The 25,572-nt window shown below is 40.5% G+C and overlaps 1 protein-coding gene across 1 annotated transcript in view; it reads left to right on the forward strand.

Annotated features, from left to right (window-relative positions):
* Positions 1-9,128: 9,128 nt before the first annotated feature.
* LOC117545133 (cytohesin-3-like) overlaps positions 9,129-25,572 on the forward strand; it is a 34,483-nt gene continuing 18,039 nt past the window's right edge. The window contains 5 exon segments of the mRNA XM_034214815.1: positions 9,129-9,488; positions 23,553-23,635; positions 23,970-24,034; positions 24,258-24,324; positions 24,467-24,585. Of these exon segments, the coding sequence (XP_034070706.1) occupies positions 9,470-9,488; positions 23,553-23,635; positions 23,970-24,034; positions 24,258-24,324; positions 24,467-24,585 (353 nt within the window). The 5' untranslated portion in view covers positions 9,129-9,469.

Here is a 25,572-nt window from a genome sequence, read left to right on the forward strand (position 1 = left end):
GCCCACAGATGAGAGCTGGAGCTCGGAGATCCCTGACGGTCACATCCGGTGAAAGCAGGTCGGAGAAACACTGCCATCTACCGGTGACTACAGGAAACACACCAGGTGACAAGGCAACTCAGGTAGATCTATTTTGGTAAATAGAGTGATGGGAGAAATATGAACATACTTTTCCCAAATGAAAAATATGGAAGCCCATTTACGCCATTAAAAAAATAACATGAAAAGCTAGGCTTGTGAGGAAGAATTTGAAAATCAAGTAAGTCATTTTTTATACCAAGTTATTTTTTCGATATCATGTCATTATTGTGCAAACTAAGTCAATATTTAGAGATACTAAGTCATTTTTCTGTGATACTAAGGGTACATACAAATACTAAATGTGTTGAATAAATTAAAGTTGGCATTTGAACATGGGGTCAATATTTAAAAGCAGGACTTACTTTACTGTACATGCAGTATTGCAAAATCATTCACTGCAGTTTCACATGTGACCACAAGAGAGCAGCGTTTTACTGTCTAACTAGTTTATGATAGTATCCAAATGTTACACACCTCTCCGTATCCATAACAGTTTGTTGAATGTAGAAAGTCTCAGGCATAATCTTTGTAATGGTTTTATTTCTCCATCAAATACTCACGAGTCCATGGCAATCAGTGTAGCAAATAGTGGAGACAGACAGACAGACAGACAGACAGACAGACAGACAGACAGACAGAACAGACAGACAGACAGACAGACAGACAGACAGACAGACAGACAGACAGACAGACAGACAGACACACACACACACACACACACACACACACACACACACACACACACACACACACACACACACACACACACACATACACACACACTCTCACATACATTAGTAACCTTGACTCTGGACAATGTTATTGGGGGATTTTCCAGCAAACAACACATTAATAGGATAAACATCAGCATTAAGTTGGTGGTAAAAGCAGAGGAGAGAGATTAATGAAGGATAAACCGGCCTGTCGTCGGCACATCAGGGAGTCTGTAAAACACTGTGGGACCTCAGGATGTCAAACTGAGAAAATACATTAAAGAGGGTATCTGCTCCGAGGCAGTGTTCACGCATCTTCAGAAAGAAATAACATATTATAAAATTGTAATATGTATTGAATGAGTTTCATAGACACATTTCTGAGTTGTTAGTATTACATTAAGTGCCTCCTTTCAGTGCAATACATCTTTGTTTGGCATTTATCGTCATTATTTTCCAGGCTGAAATATTAATTTATTTAGCAATTTCATTTTTGCTTTTTGGACTGGAGCTCTGTTGATTGTGTTTGGAAAGGTTTTTCTGCTAGTCCACTATTAAAGTTAAGTTTGGGTTATTAAAGAGACACAAATAAACAAATACTTTCTTTCTTCTTATCTATGTATCAAGATTGGTTTAATGTAAATGGCCGAGTATAAGAGATGTCTGCCTTTTCTCTCATGTAAGGAAACTAGACAGCACTCTGCTTGTAGTGCTCTGAGCACCAAAAAGATTAATTTAAAACTCAACAGTAATGTATCTGTCAAGATTGAGAAATCATGACCTATATACACAAAACCCTTCAGAGACCTTGTTGAAAGCATTTCATGTAGGAACTATTTTCTTTCTACTGAATTACACCCACCAATCATATCATCATAAAGAATGAAGCATCTACGTTGGTTTAGCATCAAGAAAATAAGGTTAATTCTAGCCTGTCCTTGGAAGGATTGGTACAAGAACTTCCTATAAGGTGATTCAGAAAGCGTTGCTATTGTTAAAGTGAACTTTGTTGGCGAGGCTTTTATTATGCACTGTCACGCTCAGCTCTCCACCTGCCTCCCCGCCGCCCTCACCTCCCTCTCACACTGCCTTTCTGAGAGTCATTGTATCGCATCATTATGTTTAACCGTTAGCTCTCTAAATAATCACAGAGGTTTAATGACCCCTGTCATGGTGCTCTCATTTGCATAGGAGTCCGATTGACTGTCTGCAGGCAATCAACACTTAAATGGCAGAATGTGCTCTGTAATGGTATAGCACTCACAACAGAGGCCACGGGAGGCCTGCCATCACACAATGTGGAGTAAATAACATTTTAATGAAGTGAAAGCTAAAGGATGAGAGTATCCTCAAGTTATCGTCATCATTTCAGCTGAACATAAAGCAGATGTTGAAGCAGAGGTTGTGTGTTACTGCTACTTCTAGTTCTCTCATGTGATCAATGTAAGCCCCATATATCCTGCAGTAATAAGATCCTATAGATATCTAGCACTGCTATGAATCATTCAGCAGCTCGAGCCGTGACATCTGATAGATTTTTTAGAGAATTCATCTCTGGAGGCAAGTCTGATTAAATAAGCATATCTGATAAAGATAGAACATTGATAGATAATGTGTCACAGCTGCATCAAAGAACCACTTTGTACCTCATGTATCCCTTCTCACTACGCATATACGGTCATAAATGCATAAAATGCACCATACTCTTCTGCTAAATGTAGCTGCAGATGGATTACTGAACCATGCACCGGCCGAGGGATGCATAATGCCTGGTTTTCTCCTGCAAAATGTCCCTTCAAGAGACACAAATTGACCAAAAAATAAATAAAATTACCTGAATGAGGCACAAAACAAGTGCAAAAAGATGCAAAACAATCCTAAATGAAAACAAAGAGACCATAACAGTTTCATAATATGACCAAAAAAGATTTTAAATGACTATGAAGAGGCACAACATGACCAAAATAAACACAATAAACACAATGAGGCACAAAACAAGTGCAAAACAGGGCAAATAACCACAAAGATACACGAAACAACCACAAAGAGATGCAAAAAAACAACAAGGAACACAACAAATGGCATAAAAGTACTAAAGGGAACAAAATGTCCCCGATGTAACACAATATTGCCAAAAGATGCATATAAATAAGATAGAGATAGGAAAAAAGCCACAATACAGTCTGTAAATCTTGCTTTTGTGGACTTTAACATGTCTGTGCCCAGTGGCCTATTGTCTCATGATCCCCCAATGGCTGCACAATACAACAAATCCCATTTAAAAATGTCTCAGCGAAGGAAATTGATTATTTGTTATTGTGTGGAAGCTGTAAAATTAAACGTGATGCTCCCCGCAAGCCTCTAACGTTCGACTGCGTGTTGATCTGTAGCGAAGGATGTTCAGATTGCAGCTTTAAAGACTGGCAGCAGACGTTAAATGTCGCTAAAAATACACTTTTGAAGCAGTCCTCCTCACTCTTCATGGGAAATGACACGCAGCAATTGCAGAGCTTTAGTCATCAGGTGGAAGTGGAGCTTCTGAGTGATCACTTATGTCCAGTCCCATCTGTTTGAAACGCTATTTCTTTCTGATGACAACCACTTATGAGTCATTTCTGCATTCACATTCGATCAGATCTGTTCATGCTGTGAGGAGAGTCACATGCTGCTGCAGTGGATGTGATGGGAAGTTTCCCTTTGCTCCCAGCTGGAAAGATGTCCCACGCGTTTCCCTTTGTCCTCCCTCTCCTTTTCTGTGTGTGTGTGTATGTGTGTGTGTGTTTCTTCAATTTATTTTCCGTTCTTTACCAGTATGGCCAGCTTCACTCTCTCAGCCATTGTGAGAAAGGAAGTGTGACACGTTTCTGTGTGTTTGTGTTAGCAGGAATGTGTGTGAGACTGTTGCAGATGGTTTTCAGAGGATTCAAGAATTCCTCAGAAACACACCAGACTTTTTAAGGTCCGGCTTTGAGTATTTATTTACACAACACACTATATTTTCATAGGAACCCACAAAGTGACCCTTTACTGGTAGTAGACTGTCCTCAGTGACATTACAGATACATAGAGCATGTTTTTCTATAGTTTAAACACCAATATTTCTGTGCATAAAAGAGCTTGGTAGACATTACATTATCAGCATGTCTCAATAAAAACGAATCAGACTCAAATACAGAGGACTGAAGCTGCATGGCTCAACATCTCATTATTATGGTATGGGTCATGAGGCAGGTTATACGTGCTGCACTGCCAACAACATGAGCCAAGAGATTCTCTGGATGAATCCGGTCCCACGCAGCACAGGGTCACTTCCCCATGAGTGTGACAAAAGTTCACGGCATTGCATTTTGGATGAGCCTGTTGCATATTATATATAGCAGCTCTTTTCTTCAAGATTCCAGTTTGGATAACTTGTCTTCATTTTATTTTTCTCTATCAAGGTTTTTGTTTCCCCATATTTCCCAGAAAACCTCTACAATCTTAGAGAGTAGAACTTATTATGTGATATTGATTTGGGCTTTAAAGGGGCCCATTTATGCTGATTTTTCTGTTCATATTTCTATTTTTTACCTTGATGTTCGTCTTTATTTTCCTCATACTGCCTGTGCTGCAGCTCCTCTTTTCACCCTCTGTCTGAAACCAGAGCCCAGTCTGCTCTGATTGGTTAGCTGGCCGGCTCTGTTGTGATTGGTCAACCGCTTAGATGTACCGCCCCGTAGCCTATCACGTACAATGTGTTGGAGCACTAGCCAATAGAAGCGCGAGTGTTACGTATACAGTGATGTCACTTTGTTACAGAAGTAAACAAAGAAGTCCAATGGAGGCGTTTCAGAAACTCCCTCTGGAGTTTACGTCAGGGATCACCAACTACATTTGACCAAGGGCCAAAATGATTCCTAGAGACACTTTCGGGGGCCAGCGATTATTTGTTATAGCCCTGAATTTTGAAGTTGTTGACCCGGGGGGTGCTAGTGGAGCACGCTCATGTAGGCTACTGTCAAGTCGCCGGAGCCTCGTAGAGGCGGCTACTGCGGAGCGCATACAGCAGACTCTTCACGCTAACGAAGGATCACTTCTTCTTTAGGGCAAGGAAGGCTACGCAGTACGCAGGCTACTGTCCCGCAGCTGCTGCCTCTCTGTTGGACTCCGGTACTGCACATTACTCACGAGACGTTGTAAAAATAAATTGAGTGGGGGGCGAACACACTAACCCAGTGGTTCTCAAACTTTTTCTGTCAGGCCCCCCCTTTGGAGAAAAAAAAAAGTCGGGCCCCCCCAACACAAATAGTCAGGCTCAGTGGCGGCGCCAGAGATTTCTTTTGGGACTGTTACAATGAAGGCTCGATATCAGCTCACGGCATATAGGTGTAAGCAGGGGTAAAATGCTATTTTTATGGGGTGTGGACCTCAAGCTCCCCCGGGAAGATTTCTAAATATTGAAGTTAAAAGCATCAATCTGGTGCACTTTGAGAGCAAAATATCAATCAAACAGACTCTTACAACTGCGTCATTTCCAAATCCTGATAAACACTGAGCATTGCAGATGAATTCACTCCAGACTTTTATTGATTAAACTAATTTGATTGTAGCACAGAGAAAGCTCTTGCTGGTCTCCACCCTTTTTTTAGTTTACTCTGGATACGGAGCCACTTCCTGTGTTGCTCCGGACATCGGCACTGATCGGCACTCAACGCGGGATTTTTCCCAAAAGTGACAGCCTTCACTTCCCTCACATTTCTCTCTTTGCGAGCGTTTCAGGGAACCACAGCAGCAGAAATATTACAGAGAAAGAGAGAGGGTTATGAAGATGAAATCATCAAGTTTCTCTGTAAAGATGAAACCCACTGCAGGCGGGCCTCTCAGGAGGAGGAATTTATGGGGGAATGCCGCAAATTAATTGTAAGCTATGGAGTCAGTATTTGTTTATGCCTGGAGCTTTTGAGGGAAAAAACATGTGAGACCATTTATTTTCTATTTTAGGAAAGAGAAACTTTTGTATATAGAGAATTAGGATGAGTAACATGTGATCAAATCGTAAGACTGATGCTCTTTTTTCGAGCTAAAAAGACTGTAGACCAGATACAAGTCAACATGTTGTGGCATTAGGCTGCCCTTAAATGGATATTCTGGTCACATGGTTAAGGTTTAGACAAAGATTTGAACAATTAGTTTTTTAACAAGGCAATAAACTACCCTGACTGAACCACACCCAACCCGTGGCACAAAGGCCCCCAGACCAAGGATTTTTTGTCCTGGTTGCCTTAATCGTGGCCCAAAAATTGCACTTTTTAGGTTCTCAGTGTAGTAAAAAGTAGTAGGCTAGTTCCTCTGATTTGCGGTGGGAAAAGTATCATTAATCTGGAAATACTCAAATAAAGTACAGGTAAATCACAATAGACGTGAGTGAAACTCAACCATTGGTAGTACAGTGACACAGGTCAGATCAGATTTTTTTAAATGAGGGTGGAGGGCAGGGCCTACACATCACTTCCTTTTCCAAAACTTTCTTCCATTGTCCGCCTGCAGAGCGCTGCACAGTTCGTCTCAGCACAACTCCCTTCCTGCACTCTGGACCACACTCTGGCTCCGGCTCACATCCGTCCCCACAGAACATCCCTGCTGCCGGGATCTTCCCTGGAAAAGCGGGATGAGCTCACATGGGCCGGGACCAGGGGAAATGTTTGATCTGTTTTATTTTTTGAGGTGTCTACATGCCTGCGTCATCATTTAGCAAAGTAGGGTGGAGGTATGAGGTCAGAATCAATGAGTTGACGTGCATTTATGGAAGGCTTCTTGAATAGGTTTACCAAAACTGTGGATGAGAAATGAAGCAAATCATAACATTTGAAATACTCAAGTGTAAATGTATAATATTAAACAAAGTAATACAATTTAAAGTGATCATTTGCATTAGGGACTGTGGCAATTTCAATTCTTACGACAAGATTATCATGGCCAAAGGAATTCAAGATAACAATATTATCACACTATCTATACAAATAAATCAAACTCAAAAAGAGAGTGGATGGTGATAATCATATGTTGGTAAAAATGTAAAAAAAGCATATCAAAATGAATGAAAAATTAAAAGTCAACCAGATAAACTATAGCATAACAACAACATATCCACAAAGCAACATCTGCCATTAATAGAATGACGTAAAAATCACTTTTGGGGAGCAGTGCATGGACAGAGTTTGTGTGTGAGACCATCTCATATAATTAACATGAGATCAATATTTATTTTATTAAATATCAAAGTTTCATTTTATACTGTTGCAATATTATTAAGATAGATTAGAACAGTGGTTCTCAAACTTTTTCTGTCAGGCCCCCCCTTTGGAAAAAAAAAAAAGTCGGGCCCCCCCAACACAAATAGTCAGGCTCAGTGGCGGCGCCAGAGATTTATTTTGGGGGTGCTGTGGGGTAGCTTGACGTTTCATAGAGGGTGCTCAAACATTTAGGGTTTCCCATTAATGTACTGGGCGCTACAGTGGAATTTTCTACTGCAACACTCCCCACGCAAATACACAGTGTGACTGTTACAATGAAGGATCGATAATCAGCTCACAGCATATAGGTGTAAGCAGGGGTTAAGTGTTATTTTTACAGGTGGTGTGGTGTGGTGTGGTGTGGTGTGGTGTGTAGGGGGGTCCGGGGGCAAGCTCCCCCGGGAAGATTTTTAAATATTGAAGTTAAAAGCATCAATCTGGTGCACTTTGAGAGCAAAATGAAGAGATCTATGGATACATCTCCGCATATGAAACAGAACTGTAAACAGATTTACTTTTTCTTTATGGATATTTTTCAAATCACCCTTTTAAACGTTATTCTTTTTTTACTGTCATATAGTATTTCATACCTGTTTTTCATTTATTCTCTTATTTTTGTATAACTATAATGATCATATAAACGTGTGCCTCGGAAATAATTGTTTACATTAATGGTGACCAAAACATTTGAGACCCACTGAGATAACTTAGACTAAAGTTAACTATCTAAACACTGAGAGAGTCCTTTAGTTCACTGAGCCTCTCAGTCTGACAGGAGAGGACTCTCCTCCATTTTGTTGTTGAAAAAACTCCTTATATCCGTTAGCGTAGCTCCCTAGCACCAGAAGCTAACAACAACGATCTCCAGTACCGGTGCTCTCTCTCTCTCGCTCGCGCACACAAAATGGCTCGTTACACACGCACACACACACACACACACACACACACACACACACACACACACACACACACACACACACACACACACACACACACACACACACACACACACACACACACACACACACACACACACACACACACACACAGTCGAGCTGTAATGAAACACAGAGACCCAGACGTAATAGTGCTGTACTGCAAATTATGATTTTAAAAAAAAAATATTTTTAAAATTTGTTATAAACATTTTTCCTCCTGGTCTCTCGCGCCCCCCCCTGACATGCCTCTGCGCCCCCCACTTTGAGAACCACTGGATTAGAATGTATATTCATGGACTGAGTAGATGTATGAGGTGAATGAGTTAAATGCATCCCAAAGCGCCCTGACATGTTCCCTTATCCGTTTACCTTCACCTCATTGATTAAGGAGTTTAACCCCTCGCTGAACTGAAGGAGCCTGTCCTCTGACCTTAAACAGTCACCAAACACAAGAATCAGTGTTTTATAGTGTCTGAATAACAAACAGATCAACCCCAATAGTCTAACTAACAAGCCTCTTGACTAATAGATCAACTCCATTAGTCTAACTAACATCTATAGCCTCTTGACTACTGATTACGCTATTCTTTAAAATATTTACCTCACAATTCAGTTGCTGTTTATCATGCATGTACTGTATGTCATTTAAAGAGGCAAAGTATTGTATGCAAAGATTTAGAGCGATCCCAGCATACAAAAATCCTCCAAAAATGCAATAAAAAACTCAAATCCGTAGCCTATTATCTATTTATTTCAGATTATAACTTTTAGTATCTATTAAAAAAAAAATTATGTGATACTTTTTGTATAAAATATGGAATGCATGAATGTTTGTGCTCATAATTTGATATTGCTTCTCTTAAATACTTTCCCCACAACTATAGCCTAAGTGTTTTGTAATTTGTGTCTTTTTATAGCATTTTTGAGGGGATTTTATATTGTCCAATTATACATTCAAATTCATAGGCTACAGTATTTTTAGATGTCATATATTTTAATTGAACTGTTTTCATAGTGTGTGTGTGTGTGTGTGTGTGTGTGTGTGTGTGTGTGTGTGTTATATTAGCAGGGGGCGGGGCTTAGTGACGCCTCCCTGCTCTGTGTGTGCAGACGGTGCAGACTGGAGGATGGAGCACAGAGGGAGAAACGCCGCCGCTGCTGCTGTAGCCTCACATCGCGGTCAGACCCTCTGAAAACCCGCTCTACAATTAACCAGCTCCCTTTAATTTACACCCAGACTGCGGTTTTTATTTTTCTGCCTCTTTTCACATTCATTTCACCGCTGACATCTTGGCACCAGACCCCTTCATCTGTCTGTCAACACGCCGGCTTCGACTGTCTGTCAGCGGGGGGAAAGCAGAGAAAAATCCCGCTGTAAAAAAAAAATCAAAATACATTTTTTTCCAAAAGGTTTTCACCCGGACACACCTTCCTGACTGACTGCTCTGTCACTGCTGCCATCAACATGGATGAAGACAATCACGGTAAGGCTGTTTTTTGTTTTTCTGTCTCTTTATTGGGTCTATGGTTTCTTCCTGAGCCTGTATACGGTTCTGTAGCTGCATGAGACTCTCTCTCACTGAGAAATGCTCCAATACGGTTCTGTAGCTGCAGGAGACTCTCTCTCACTGAGAAATGCTCCAATAATGTCATGATTTGTTGTTTTTCTGGGCTGGTTTGCAGAAAAACATCCTGGTTGTTAATTCTCCACACACACCCTCCTGACTCACACACACACATCCATCCATGCCGTCCATCCATCCGTATCGAAATGCTGGAGTCATGGCAATAAAAAACCCAAAACACAGCATTTTTTTATCATGCATGCACCTTCTCCATCTGTTTGATGTCTTGCTGTAAGGCTTTGAAGTTGCTCTCACTATCTTGTTGCTCCGTTTGAAGCCTCTAAACTGGTGGGAAATGATAAGAGGGACTGGCAGCCTTCCATATGGAGGAGAGACCTTGCAGGAGCTACATCCTTTGATAAAAAACATACAAAATAGGTCCCTATTATGATATTTGATTCAGATAAAGCGTGTTAAGGTTACTTCAAAAGCTGCAGATTGTGCCAAATATATGTGTGCAATGATATGGTATATTATAAATGAAGCAAACATACATTTAAATGCCATTTTCAGTACAGAAAACAATGCATATTAACAGTTATTTTGACAAAAACATAAAAGAGGAAGTGGCTAGGACAATAAAGGAATACAAATATTGACTTGAAGCTAAAGGTTTATAAAGTCACATTGTGCTAAAATGATCCAAAGTAAATATTAAATGAAGCATAGAAAGTAAGAATCCAGCAGGTATATAATAAAGTATTTGGTGCCAGAGACCTGACTGTGTGATATCGTGATAAAGTGAATGAATTGAAGCCGTGCAGCTGCATGGTGCTTCAGGATTAGCGCTCGCAGCTCGGAGGCCCATATCAGTTATTATGTGTGTTCTGAAACACAGCGCAGGATGCTTATGAGCAGATAATCCAAACCGCCTTGTGCGCTGAAGGCCATGAAGGCAGTGTGTAAACAAACAGCTGATAACAGTTTGTCAGTTCAACTGTGAGAGATTAGCATGAGCCAGGAGAGACCCTCATCTGGACTTCCACTTTCCCCCCCTCACAGTATTCTCCTGTCTGAACTGTCTCAATGAACCGAATCATATTATGGTAGTGACTCAAGTTTGAGTTGAAGTTGAAATGCCTGATTTCATTGATGTTAAAGGGGCTCATTTTCAGGTTCATATTTGTATTTGTTGCCTCTACTGTGACATGTCTCCATGTTTTAATGCTCAAAAAGCGCTTTATTTTTCTCATACTGCCAAGAGGATGAGTCCAAGCTATATATTGGTGACCTCCTGATGTTCCTTTAGTGCCAACTTTGGTCACATTAGATCCAAAGACACATCAAAATTAAATGGGCAACCTGTCATAAAACTATTTGAGCATATTGAAGATCCAGGGAGAAGAGCCCTTCAAATGTTAGCTTTATTCTGGTATAAACTTTACACAAGCAATATGTAATTCATCTTGTGTGCAGATTTAAGTATGTCACCATCTCCAAATGTTGTTTGAGAATCTTGTTGAAAGTAATAATACTACTAAAATCACAGTGTAGAAATTGACATGTGTTCTCTTTGGGATTCAAACCATATCATAAACCATACACTTCCATTTTATAGGTTGATCTAATCACTTGTTCCACACGCCGTATAGCAGACCAGTGAAGACATACTGAATCATGTGACAGGACGTCAGGGAGCACAGAGCAGATCAAACGGGAAACATACGACACATCCCAGAGAGAGATTGTGTGCAGAGTTGTTGAAATAACTTACCATAAATGTTAAAGTAATTAAGAGCTCTCGTTCGCTCACTCACCCTCGCTGCGTCTCACTCTATTGCATGCATCACTTAACATTGTTCACATGCACACACCTTGTTCGGCTGGTATCACAGCACGGGCACTTAGAGCTAAATCGGTCTCACCTAGTCACTTACAGCTGCTGAAGTCAAAGTGACACCTTCATCAAGAGCTGTGCCAATTAAAACAGTGACTAATTTAACAGCAGAAGAAGATACAACTCATAAACCGACATATGATAATAGTTTTGAATCAGAACATGCAGAAATTGGACTAACATGTGTCAGATTTCGTACACAGCAATGGGTCAAATTCTTATAAAATCAACATTGAAATAAAATACAGATCAGGACATTTCAACAAAGAACATATGATGTCAACGTCATGTATTGGGGCTTTTCCGCTTAGTGGCTTTGAATACATCCATAGACAATCTGTGCTTTGTTGCTCTGGTGCTTTTTGCATGCCAACAATGGTTCACATTACCATCATGTGTGTGCATTAGGGACTATGGTATGTTCTCACGCTTGCATGTACAATGTGCCCAAGATATATTCAAAGTTGGGGCTATGATTTGTTCTGCACCAGTGGACTAAAGAGGGAACAGATGCCATGATACTCTTTAGGATTAATAAATACTATACAGCTAAGGGCGCTTTCACAAGCCAACATTAGTGCCTTATAATTGCAGGTCTGGTCCTTTTCCAAGTGAGCGCTTACGGTTTGATGATAGTGAAGACCTAAAACGACCCAATGCTGAAAGTTAACCACAAAGCAGGATTATTGGTATTTGTAAATGGTCTGTAAAGGGGCTAAAATCCCAAAGTTCCCTCCAGCATAAAGCATGTAATAATTTCACAGAGGCACCAGATACAAATATGAAATTAAAAAAGGGCATAATATGTCTTCTTTAACATGAATGGGAGAGTACTGACTTGGCCTTCTGCATACATCATACAGAACAAATCCACAGAATGGCAATGTTTATAAACTATTCCATGAAAAACTGGAGGAGAAAGGAATCTTTTTCATGTAGCGCTGGTTGATTTTTATGTTTACATTATCCACCGCCACGTTTCTGACGAATAACATAGATTTCTTTGGTTTGGTCCGCATTAAATTCTGCTCAAACCAGACTAAATAGAACGAACCAAGACTATTAATTTCACTCTGATTCGGACTAGCCAAACTGACAATGGCTTGTGAAAGTGCCCTGAGGCTCCCACAAGCCACCTCTCATGAGTCGGAAACAGTTAGCGGTGAGTAATCACAGTTACTGATTACACAGGGCCCCAAACTGAGGAAAGGATGGTGACGTTTCTGAACTGAGAGACCTTTTGTCAACCAATGGAAAACCTTCATTTGAGTATCATTGGTGGACTAACGGTGGAGTTGGACCAACCTGCACACTTTTCTGCATACAACAATACTGTGCATTATTTACAGTTATAGCATGGGATTCATTACTACATGTTTACTGTGCTTGCTAAGCAAAGAAGGCGCTTCTCTGCTCCGTTTACATGCCACAGAGCAGACAAGGGCCTGGCCTCAAAATGCTCAAAAATCAGCAACAGGCTTAAGTGTTTTTATTACTCACGCGTCTATTTTTAGCATTTTTGTATAGCTGGATGGAGAAGTGGAAAGAACACAGAAGCAGAAATTGGCTGGAAAGCTGTTCACTGAGTTGCTGGATGAAGGCCGTGAGTTTGAACACTTGGCATCCTTGTATTTTCTCTTCTTTATAGGAGCTTTGCAACGCTGTCGTCAGGGGATTAATATGGACTGGGCTCTTTGGGGATTTTTGGGTATTAAAACTCTTAAATTAATAGAATTCACCTGAATAAAGATGTCTGTGTCGACGAGGCTCTTAAACAAGCCGTGCAGACGCCCGAAAATATGCTGAAATGTTTGTTAATGGGGTTTCCTTCACCATATTTCCTGCGTGTGCCGTGATAACCCCGCTCTGTCAATCAACACTCTTCTGTCTATCTGAGCGTGGGAAAAGTTGAATGGGAAAGGCCTTTTCCTTCGATTCTTCTATTCTCTTTGGACTCAATGTGCGCTGAAATAACAAGTCGTATCTGACTGCAGCACTTACTGTTTTGTCTGTAGGCGCCTTTTTAATGGTGCACGCCTGGAAGTGTCTGTGTGCAGTGTCATGCCTTGGCTTTCTGATTGGAAATATCTCCCTAAGAAAGAAAAGAAACCTCTTTGTTTTCTGCTTTTTTTGTAAACATCTCCTTAAACTTACTAGACATTTGACTTAATGCAATTATTTCACATCACGATCACCCCAGCAGGCAGGAAACCCAAGCATGGGTGGCTTTTTTTTGTGAAAACCCGAATCAACACACTGTATGTGCTATTTCTTGGCGCCTAGTGCTCTAGTTCTGAGGGGGATTAGCTGGTAAGAAGGGGAAGTTGGTGTGATTAGGGTACAGCCTTTGTTGTGGCTTTAGGGTGAGTGTGTGGGAGGACATCAGACAGTCTTAAGGGGCGAGCTGCGGCTGCTCTCCAGATATACCTCACCCAGGGAGGCTGGCTTATTGTAAGTGGTCGGAGCAGAATGGCTAGATAGAAGCAGACAGCTGTGTCTTTCTGCATCTGGATGTCTTATGATCTACCTAACCTGCTGCTTGTGCAATAAGCTAGGTTAAATACATTAGAGGTTAAGTTATTAGAGCATTTGTGGATAGATCAAATCAACCTGCAGCTGTATTTTCACAAAATGACAAAGTACTAGTTCCTGCTCAGTCTCAAGTGTGAACATGTTTTGGTCTTACAAGTCAGCACGCTAAATATGAAGCTAAAGCCAAGTAGCCAATAGCTTAGCATAATAGCTGGAGACAGGCGAAACAGCTAGCATGGCTCTGTCCAAAGAAACAAAAGCACAACAAAAACAACAAAAAGTTTGTTTCATTAAAATGGGGATGTTATGTCACAGATTCTTTATAGGTTTGTTACCTTTTATACGAAAAGTGTCCCTGTTTCCAGTCTTTGTGCTAAGCTAAGTTTCCTTGAGGCTGGCCGTAGCTTAATTACCGTAACGACATGATAGTGGTATGGATCTTTTTATCTACATTTTGGCAAAAAAACGTATTTCCCAAAGTGTCGAATAATAGACCAGTGCGAGTACCACCACTGAGTATAACTTAAATTATAAATACCTTAAAAGCTTTTGGTTTTATGTGAGCCTCTTTCATACTTCACATCTGTTTTATTCACCTGGCTGCAGAAATAATTTCCTCTTGGATATCAAAACCCGGAGCTGGATTGAATCCACCACTTCCACATTTCCTGCAACAACCCAGTAGCCTGAAATGAATGAATGTCTGCAATGTTTTAGGCAAAACGCTTCTCAAATGTGTGTTGACACAACTGGTTGACACAGATGCCAAAATAATGTGCTGAAATGTGTTCTTTACAATCTCATCGGTTGACCCGACAGGCTGGCTGTGTTGTTTAAAGGCTTAAGGGGAGATTTTGAGAGAACAGGAATTAATTTTGACTGCCAAGATTATGGGTTTTTGTGGTGCAACATTAGAAGATTAAATATACAGTAGAGTCTACCACATGCAACGAGATAAATGCACAAACACAGACAGCCCTGTGCGGGGATTGAGCTCGTAACAAACTGCCTGACTTAAGTGGTGAGAAAGAGGACTACATATGGACCTGATTAGGAGAGAACTGGGGAGGCTTCCCAACATGTTCCCGTGTGTGTGTGTGTGTGTGTGTGTGTGTGTGTGTGTGTGTGTGTGTGTGTGTGTGTGTGTGTGTGTGTGTGTGTGTGTGTGTGTGTGTGTGTGTGTGTGTGTGTGTGTGTGTGTGTGTGTGTGTGTGTGTGTGTGTGTGTGATACAAGACATTGTAAGGCAACATCTCTGCTGTTGTGAATAGAGTTACGCTTTGCCTGGAGTTATTGCTCAGAGCTGACGAGAGGGGAAGCTCTTTAAGCGCGAGACACAGAGCAGATGGGAGACAAAAGGAACGGCAAATTAAATGAGCTGGAGTCGAGAAGGAACACAGACAGACATTGAAGGGCTGCAGAGATGTAGTGTGCTCGAGTAATCTACACTTCATGTCAGTGGAAGGAGGGTTAAAGAGAAAACAGGGTCCAGCTGACCATACACAGGGAGGGAGGGAGGGGTGTGCAGAGAGAGAGGCTGAAGGGCTGGCTTTTTGCTCAATACAATTAGAAAAATCACAGCTTGTTCTCACCTTAATAACATGTTCTTGCACGCCTTCATTTAATTTCCTGTTGCTTAAATGTTCAAGTTAGGGCTGGACGACATGAAGAAATCCTATTATGGTATTATTGATCAATTACCTTAAAGTCATGAAGATATTGCTTTTACAAAATATTTACTTAATAAGAATCTATTATACAGATTCTTTGATAAATCGAACAAAGGAAAATACTTCAAATGCTAAATCCATCTGGTAATTGCAGAAAATGACATGGTTTTACTCAATGGCTGTCTTTAAAACCAGGAAAAAGACAACTGTTAACGATATTCAAAATCTAAGAGATGATATCTAGTCTCATGTCATGATATCTAAACGTTGCCCGGACCTTGTTCAAGTATATTTTCTTCCTGTTCTGTTTCCAAGTTGACCTGCTGATCACTTTGATCCAGCAGGTAGCATGGGACAGGTTGATATTTAATCCGTCAATAGAAAACGTAGTGCGTGCGTGAATACCAGGAGAGCCCATTTATCTAAACATTGTGGGGTGGTTTCGATCAAACGTTGCTCTAGTGTCATTGTGGACGGGATCATGGTGGTCCGTCAGTGTTTTTGCAGGCAGGCGCACAAGCATCACAGGAACATCCTGAATCTGCACTCTGCAGGTTTGAAGTCAGAGCCAATCATGCAGTTTGACGCTCTCCCTGCTGGAGCCTGCATATCGTCATCTGAGATATGAAAACATATTTCCTCTCCTGCATTGTGTGCAGAAATGAAAAGAACCCGATTACAGATTTCAAAATTGCTTCCCGAGCTAGATATCCATCACAATAATGGAGGTGAGCGTGTTCATATCAGATAAAGCGTCATATTCATTCTGCTTCCTGTCAATCACCTGACACCTACAGGAGGCAGCAGCAGCAGCAGCAGCAGCGTCTGTCAGGAAATGATCCTTCAAATATATATGTCGCCCTTCAAAATGTATTGTCACATCCATGTCTTCCATCTTTTGTTTGTTGAGATAGGGAAAATCCTGATTTAGCTTTTAATTTGACAATATTAAAGAAATGAACGCTTTAAGTCCAGAAGCTATGTGACGTTCACATTGTACTTGGGCACAATGGTGCTTTAGATCTAAATGCTAAAGTCAGCCGGCTAGCAATGAGGTTTAGCAAGAAAAACGTTTGTCCATATTGTATATAAGAAGTCGTCGTAGACTCTGGGAAGTGAGCATGACACAAGACAAAAGTAAGACACAAACAACACACAAACCAAACACCATCGTGGTGGAGACCTGTCAATCTCAATGTAGCAGCGCCCAATAGCAGGCGCAGCTTTATCGTCTATTTGACTTTCAATGGGATCATCCTTTACAAAGTGACCATTTAGCTGTAATAAATAGGACTTTAGACTTGCGATCGAAACCATAAACTCATCAACAAAATGATTACTGTGTTACCAAATCAAGTGAGAAGTTGGCTACATTTCTCCTAGACTTCAATTAGGTTGAACTCCTTTTTTGCAACCAGTGGAGTTGCCCCCTGCTGGCCATTAGATAATTGCTGTTTTTTAAGTACCTGCACCTTAAGGCACCTCTGTACACTTTTGAGACCCAGAAAGTCTACTTTCCATTTTTTACCATCTTAGCATTGCATGTCAGTATGGTAACATTCAGGGAGTCGATACTAGCAGTGAGAATCTAACTCTGTGTGACACCTGTACTCTTTGTACCGCTACTTGTTGAATTTTGGACTTTTTAGCACCGTGAGAGATATAATGAAATATATTAACATAGACTTTATAGACTAAACTTGTAGTGCTCCCCTTTCAAACCTGGCCTCTCATCTGAGACCCTCTGCAGCGAGTGCACAGGAAGCCACTTGGACTGCACTGAGCCTGTAAAAGCCCCTTCATCCTGCCCCACCGCCAGGAGAAACAGCATCTATCTAACTCTTTCTCAGGCCGATCAAATCATCAGATTATGGTTACTTTGGCCGCCCCGGCATATGGCAGTGGAAGCCCCTTAGATTCCCTTCATCGAATCAAATATTGACATAGTGCTGATGCTGAGCAGATGTGTGATATAAGGAGGACATGGTGTGCAGACCACCTCCTATGCAACCACACAAATGCACTCACAGCAGGAGGTCCCTCCCCAAAAACCTGCAGATTAACCAGAATAATCAGCATGAGGGCTCTTCAGCTCCCCGAGCCCCAGATTCTCCTCGTGACCCCAGATGTATTTAAAAACTAGAGGCCATTTGAGCCCCCCAAATCTCTCCTCCCACACAGACTGTTGTTTCTGAATTATTACTGAACAGGCTACAGGACAGCTACTGCTGCTTAAAAGGACAAAAATAACTTTTTCATACAATTTCAAAGAAAGTCAGTGTGCTTACTAAGACAAAATGTGCTTCTTGTTAAGGAATAGTCTTTGATATTTTCACCGTACAATTTTTGCTGCTCCCCATACCTAATTAATTTGGCACATTGATGATTCAGCGTACACTCAGCTTCTATGTTTTCTGTTTTAATGGATTTCTGTATGGTATGTCTGTACTTTATCTTTCTCTCGACGTGGAGCTGAAACGACTTGACAGATAACTGATTATTTCTTCAGTGATTCGAATAAACACCAACAAAAATGGTCCTTATTTTGATAATCAATTAACCATTTAATACTTTTTTGAAACAAAAAAATGCCAAACATTCTCCAGTTCCTGCTTTTCAGTTTGGATTTGCTGCAATTCTGTATTGTATAATTGTAATTTTATAATGACAATCATCAGAATACATTGCCTTGAGCTTTCGGCAATTTGCCACAAATCTAATTTGCACCAAATAATCTGTTGCTTTATAAAAAATAAATGCTATCTTTGCTTTATAAGTCTTTGAAGTTCTTCTTTGTCCAGGTCATTAAATGCAACAAAAACAGACATATCAAATACACAACAATATAACACTGTTTTAATCCTATCCTTATCGAAACACATGGAGAGAACCAAGTGATTTAATTTCCAGAAAACAATGTTAATGGAATATTGAATGATGTTGTTTTTTGTATGTAGCCCTAAAATGTCAGCTTTACTTACATGCTTTTTGCACGTGCTCATAGTCTCATGTGTGCATGGCCCTTCACCGTCTGTAACGTGACCTCTTTAACATCCTCACATCGGCCTCACAGCCAAAGTGCCTCAGCAGACAGCCACTCAGACTATCTGCTTCTGCACATACCGTCACATCATTTCATCACTCAGGCAAAGTAGGTTAAAGGCAGGCAGCGGCTGGTGAACGCCAACATCTGCATGCTCTGTTATACATCACACTTCCGCTCTGACGGACTCGTATCGGGCTCACAGAGCGGCGGGGAGGGCGAGCGTGTGGGATTAGCGCCAGCTGGCCTTAGTGTGTGCTCATGTGCACATGTCTGTCTGTATGTGTGAACCAGGCTTTAAAGCAGAGCATGTCTTCAGCATTAGTTAGAGGGATTGGGGGCGGTGGGTTTTAGATTACAGTTTGGATCCAAGAGGAAGTTTCACTCGCCGTCCTGCTTCCTTCCATGCGTCCCATTGTGCTGCAGGGCCAGCAGGTTAACAGGGTTATCTTTCCTTTTTTCTTTTAAAGCTCATCCACTTTAAAGTCCGTTTGAGTCACTAGTTTAAAGCCAGTGTATCTGGATAAGTCCTCTCTCACACTCACACAAGTCAGTGAAAACTGGGGCTGCAGCCAGGGTTAAGTGAGCGTGGGATTTCCACTCTGATCTCCATGTGTTGAAGTGCCGTGCATCTGATATAAATACAGCCCTTGAAACATATCTCAATGCATCGAAATTAGTTTTTAACAAATGGCTTCAACATGAATTGATATGTAACCAAAAATAAACAAGAGAAAGTAATCAAAGTGACAGTTGTGCAGACGGGTGTGGGTTTGTGCACACGGCATTAGTCTAAATGCCACCAAAGCCTCTGGTTTCAGTGGGGGCCCGAGGACAGTTGTTAGTTTTGGGTGTGAAGAGCAGCAGGGGATTTATTCCTGAAAGTAGATTTTGAGGGATTTTGTTTTTCATGAGGGGGGAAATTAACAGAGCCGCTTGTTCTGTGGTGCACATGTTGGAGTTTAAACCCTCTCAACCCACCGCTTGATAACGTGGATTTCTGAGCTTCATATTTATTTTAGAAGTCACAGAGGTTCAAATGGGCTTGACGTCTATATTTTTGCACGCACATATTCAAATAAGCTCCTCATCAGCTACAGCTACCCCCACTACAGATGATCTGACCCTGACTAGGTTTACTACGAAGCAATGACTCATACCATAAAGGATTTTATTGGATTACAACTCAAGCGTGGCTGTGTTTGGTTTGAGGTAACAACCAGCCCCACGACGCCCTTGTTGCTTTCTAAAGACACTAAACTCATTTCCTAAATGAGTCGTAGAAGGTCAAAGGGGGAGGTGTGTTAATAATGGAATTGATGGACCACCTCTGTAGAAACCCCCCACCACTAAACAAGATTATCTTCTGGAGCAGAGACCTTAGCACTGGGTTCACTGTTATCACATGTGTGGTTTGAAAGACATATATTACAGTAATACAGTCAGATAGACCCAGATTGGAGGATAATGGCAATGCTTCTCCATTAATGGGGGTGTGCTGTCATTAAAGGAAGCATTCTCTGCTTTTCATTTGATTTGTAATGAATCAAGATTGCAATCCTGCACATTGTTGCAGCCACTGGAGATCTCCATTAGCTAATGCACAGCGGCCCTCAGGCTAATGGAAAACATGGAGCTTTCGGCCGTTCACTCATCATCTTCCTCTGAGCAACATGTTCGATAAGACAAAGGAGAATCCCGATGTTAGGGCTGTTAATATTGATTTATTCTCGTTCCATTGTTGATCAATCTGCTGATTATTATTGACTGGTTTGGTCTAGTGAACATATAAAAAGCCTTTCACAAATTAACATATTCATATTGCATGTTCTGCCAGGATATGAAATATTTTTACATTAATAGACAGGATTCAATGTACTTTCAATAGTCATGCACCAAGCAAGCCTACAAATACTGGTGTTTTGAGCTTAATGCTATGCTAATTAATTATAATTACAAAGCTAACATAGTGATGTTTAGCACTGTCTTAGTCCGTTAGCGTTCTAACATTTGCTAATTTGCACTCAACGTTAATTTTATGTGTAAAATGCTTATTTCTCAGTTTTCGTATTTGAACAATGAACAACTTTTTAGAAGTTTAATATGTTGACCTTTTAATTACAGTGTCTTCTTAGTCTTTATCTTTAAACCAGCAAACCAAAGTGATAAAATACATTAATTCTCCCAAGGCTTCGTCAAAATGTCAATCAATTTGACATTTAAATCTCAATGGCCTCATTAACCCGGTGCGTTTAAAGAAATAATTTGACATTTTGGGAAATGCCCTTATTCTCTTTCTTGCCAAGAGTCCCATGAGAAAATGGATTGCAATTACGTTGCTTAATCTAAAGCTACTGTCAGCGGACGGTTAGCTTAGCATAAAGACTGGAAGCAGAGAGAAATGGCTACCCTAGCTGCCTGAACTCAGATATTTTACTTGAGGAATACTGCATCTGTCAAACTAAATGTTTTACAAAATATATAACATGCTGAAAGTTAAGCTTTAGAGGTGCTGCTAGTATTTTTTAACCTGCAGTCAGATCCAGGCTAGCTATTTCCGCATTTTCAATCTCTTTGCTAAACTAACCTAAGCTAAAAGTCAGCTGGCTCTAGCCTTATACAGGGTTGCCAACTTTGGGTACCTGGCTGGAGTGAGATTTTGATATCATGGGTTTAATTACACATATGCGCACTAAATGACTGCTATCGTGTCAGCAGCGGGACCTTAGCATATATAGGATATATATACAATATATACAAATACACAATATTGGACACAGACTATAAAGGGCACAAAGTTTCATTCACTAATGAAAGTCAAACACACTGTTTTATTGTGTGCCTGTCGCGATAAGCAATTAATTGACTTATCGTACGATAAATAAAAATGAACTCGGTTAATTTACATTTACATGAGGATGTGACTAGCAGTTTGAAAGGATGTACTTGAATTATTATTATATATTATCATTATGTCAGTGGTCTAAAATGGTCATACAACGGTGCCGACAATATTTTCGTTTATCGCAATAATTTCCGGGAAAATGTATCCAACAAAATTAATTATCGTGAGAGGCCTATACATGAAACACACACACACACAAACAAATCTACAGGCTTACTCCAAACTGCCAAATATATTAATTAACACACTCTCACTCTCATATACTCTTTGACTCTATTTTGGCCTAGTAGAACAATAAGCAGCAGACTTTTACTTTTTATCATTTCTACTGGATCTTAGATCTGCGCATGCGCATTACGGGTCGGGGATTGACCAACCGGCTCCCACTGCTCTGCTGTCTGTTAACGTTGTTAAGAGTGGTGGGGGGTGGGGAGGGAGCGGATCAACAGCTTGAGCAGCTGTCAACTCAACATTGTAAATAACCAACCAAAAACGATCGCCGGTTCATCTTGTTTTTGGCGTGAGAATAGTTTGGGCAGCGTGAGATTGAGAGTGAAAGCGTGTGTCACACGCCAGATGCGTGAGAGTTGGCAACCCTGCCTTATATGAACTGGCCAAATATAAGAGTATTGTCTATCTTCTTCTATAATTCTTAGCAAGAACAGTAATAAAAGTATTTCCCACAATGTTGAACTGTTGCTTTGAGCGTTAAGAGCAACAATACATCTTTACCTCGAGCTTAAGAATCAAACGACCCTGTAGTACAGACGCTGTATTCCTCGAGCAGAAGAATCAAGAAACTTATTTTACAGTATTAATTAGCTTTAAAGTCAGATTCACAGCTCTCACAGTTGCATAATGTAAGTAGCTGGAGGTCAGCAATGCTAATGATCATCTTTATTTTCATAGTCTCAGCATTTAATTCCCCCCACTGGTGTATTAAAATCACATGAAGGAAATCCCTCTGCTGTTTCTCCTGCTGTTACCTGCCCCTCATCACGGTGCTTCAGGATTACATAGCAAGGTTAGGAAGTGCCTTTTGTCTCAGTTTCAATGTGAATATATATACTCCACTCCCTTGTATTCAACTATTGTACAAGATGTTAAAACTGGGTTGAATGCTTCCTCTTGAGCCCAGTGACCTTGTTTTACCGTAATTGCCGCTGCTCCCTCCGCCTGCGAGGGAGAATAACAAGTGTTGTTTTTTAAATCTGTATTTCTCTCCTTCGGCAACATGTAGGCACAAAGCTCAGACTGTGATATTAGATGTGCCATTTTCCCGTTGAGAGATTTGAGTTTTCTGCCTCTAAGCTGGCTTAATGAATCAAGATCGTACAGGAGAAATAATGTGTGCGTGGGGGGAGAATGAGAATAGGAGAGAGGAGTGGGATAAAAAGATTGAAAAAGAAGATTGAGACAGAAAGATGTGAGTGAAGAAGAGGAGGGAGGAACACCGAACATCCTCCCCTCTTTCTTTTTTTTATGCCTGCAGCTCGGAAAACCCTCAATGCCGGGGAATCGGGGTCGTAGGCCGTGTTAAATGAGCAAATTCACTTTTAATGAAAAAGCGCTTAATCTGGATTGGTTTTATTAATATAATATTCCCCCGGGGCCAAGTGGAGACGGAGGGGCAAAACACTTTCAAGTGGAATAATTAAGACCCTTCTCACTTCCTCTTGTTAATTAAGACGATCATGCAGGCTCTGGATATGATGCTGCAGCTGAACAGGCAGAAACAGGCAGCAGCAGCAGTAGTCACTCTACCGCACGAGGAGGATGAATCTTCTTACGATTTTCCATTCCTGGTTGTGAATTCTTCTGCTATTAGATCGGAATTTCCTCCAGTTTTCTCTCATCTGCAGGGCGCTGTGAGTGATGCAAGCTGTGTACAAAATGAGAGTTAAAGTGTGCTGTGTTTTATCCATCGTGTGTTTCAGTTCCTGAGGATCTGTCCCCGGAGGAGAGGGATGAGCTGTCAAACATCCGGCGCAGGAAGAGAGAGCTGCTCGATGATATTGAGGTGTGTGTTTGTGCACGTATGAGCACTATATACACAGGTTGCATTTCAGCTTCAGTTCATTAGTAGTGCACTGCAACTTTGGTTATTGTTAGTTAGTTATTTATGAACTTTGATGGCTCTCTACTGCTGCACGGAAGAAGTATTTGCATGCTCTATCTATGTAATGCAAATGAACTTGCAGTACATCATTGCACTCTCAATTTGATTACAGAAAGTAATGCACTTCGCTCTACTAACTGTACAGTGTATTTTCTGTCCTGTTCATGCCTTAATGCTTTTGTCTCTGTATTTTATCCGGTTTTTATTTAAATACTGTCTCACTCTTTTCTCTCAGAGGTTGAAGTTTGAGATAGCAGAAGTCATGACGGAGATCGAGCAGCTGACGTGTGTCGGAGAAAGGTGAGTAACTCAATGTGCATATGGGGTCGAATCTCTAAAATATCTCTATAACAGAGCAGGTATTTTCAAGCACATAGTGGCTATATGTATACTGAAGTTATTGAGAAATAAAACTGAACATCATAAGTGTAGTAGAAGAAAAATGCAGGCAGCAAAGATGTTGCCTCATCTACCTGTTTTTATGTATAGATTTGTATTTAACATTTAAACTCTTGTGTTCCAGTAAAACAACCCAGAGAAACAAACAGATTGCCATGGGCAGGAAGAAATTCAACATGGATCCAAAGAAGGTAATGCCTCATGTTTTCATCATCCTCCGAAGTCTCTGTAGCCTTGAAAAGGAATGACTTTCTTATAGTCTGAAGAGAGATCCATTTTCCATCGTCCGTCCTCAGTCGAGATGAACAGCCGTCCCGTTTTTTTCCTCTCCAGGGAATCCAGTTCCTGCTGGAGAACGACCTCCTCCAGCACACCCCCGAAGAAGTCTCCCAGTTCCTCTACAAAGGAGAAGGCCTCAACAAGACGGTCATCGGAGACTACCTGGGCGAACGGTGAGACAGAACATTAATCAGGCGGCAGGAGAACGTCCTCCTCACATGAGGGTTATTCACCCTTTGTGGTTAGAGAAGAAAACGATTACATTTGCTGTTGTGAACACACGCTTTTTAACATGAATCTGATTAATTCTGGTGATGTATTTAACAGCAGGACCTGTTTTGTAAGGATCCCTCAAAGTTTGTTTTTACTGGAGATCCTACAGAATAAGATCTGGGTAGTTAGAGTATTGATATCTGCTCTGCCTGAATAAAATATTTAGCAGAAAAAAGCGTCACAGGCTTGTCAAACTTTTTGATTGACAGATGATCTTTGAGAAGTGTAGAGAGAAAATGGCAGCGAGCAATTAACACCCAAAATGTCATAGAACAAAACAATTCTAATTTAAACATTTCCAAGGCAGGCCATTTCATTGTTTTATATTTGTGAGTAAAATATAATATATTTGACTTAGTTGTACCAAATGTTACAGTCTTTGTATAAAGGTCTTAGTGAGAGAGAAGATGGATTAACAATATACATAATTATTTTTGTAATTAATTATGAATTATATATATTAATAGAAACATTGAGAAAAACTCTTTTTAGGACAAAAAATGTAATTGAAGTCAGGTTTTTCTCTAAGTAGGTTTTCCCAGAGCCCTAGAGAGATAATCTCTCTAGGGCTCTGGGTTTTCCCATACAAGCTATGACTGATGCAATATACCTAAAGTAAATACAGTTATAGAAATTAAGATTCAAAGTTAAATCAAATGTAAAAAAAATATATAAACTATTGTAAATCCCCCAAAAATAAAAACCAACATTTAAAACATACAAAAAAGCAATAAAAAGATTAAATAAATATGTGCAGTTTAAACCGAATTTAACAGTGAAAGAGCTGTGAAGTATTTAAATCATCTTATGAAGAGGATTCTGTTTAAAGCAGCACAGTCTGAAGTCTTCATATGTAGGAATTAGGAAATCACATCAACTACAGTCTT

The sequence above is a fragment of the Gymnodraco acuticeps genome, unplaced genomic scaffold (assembly GCF_902827175.1).
Source record: "Gymnodraco acuticeps unplaced genomic scaffold, fGymAcu1.1, whole genome shotgun sequence".
Lineage (NCBI taxonomy): Eukaryota > Metazoa > Chordata > Actinopteri > Perciformes > Bathydraconidae > Gymnodraco > Gymnodraco acuticeps.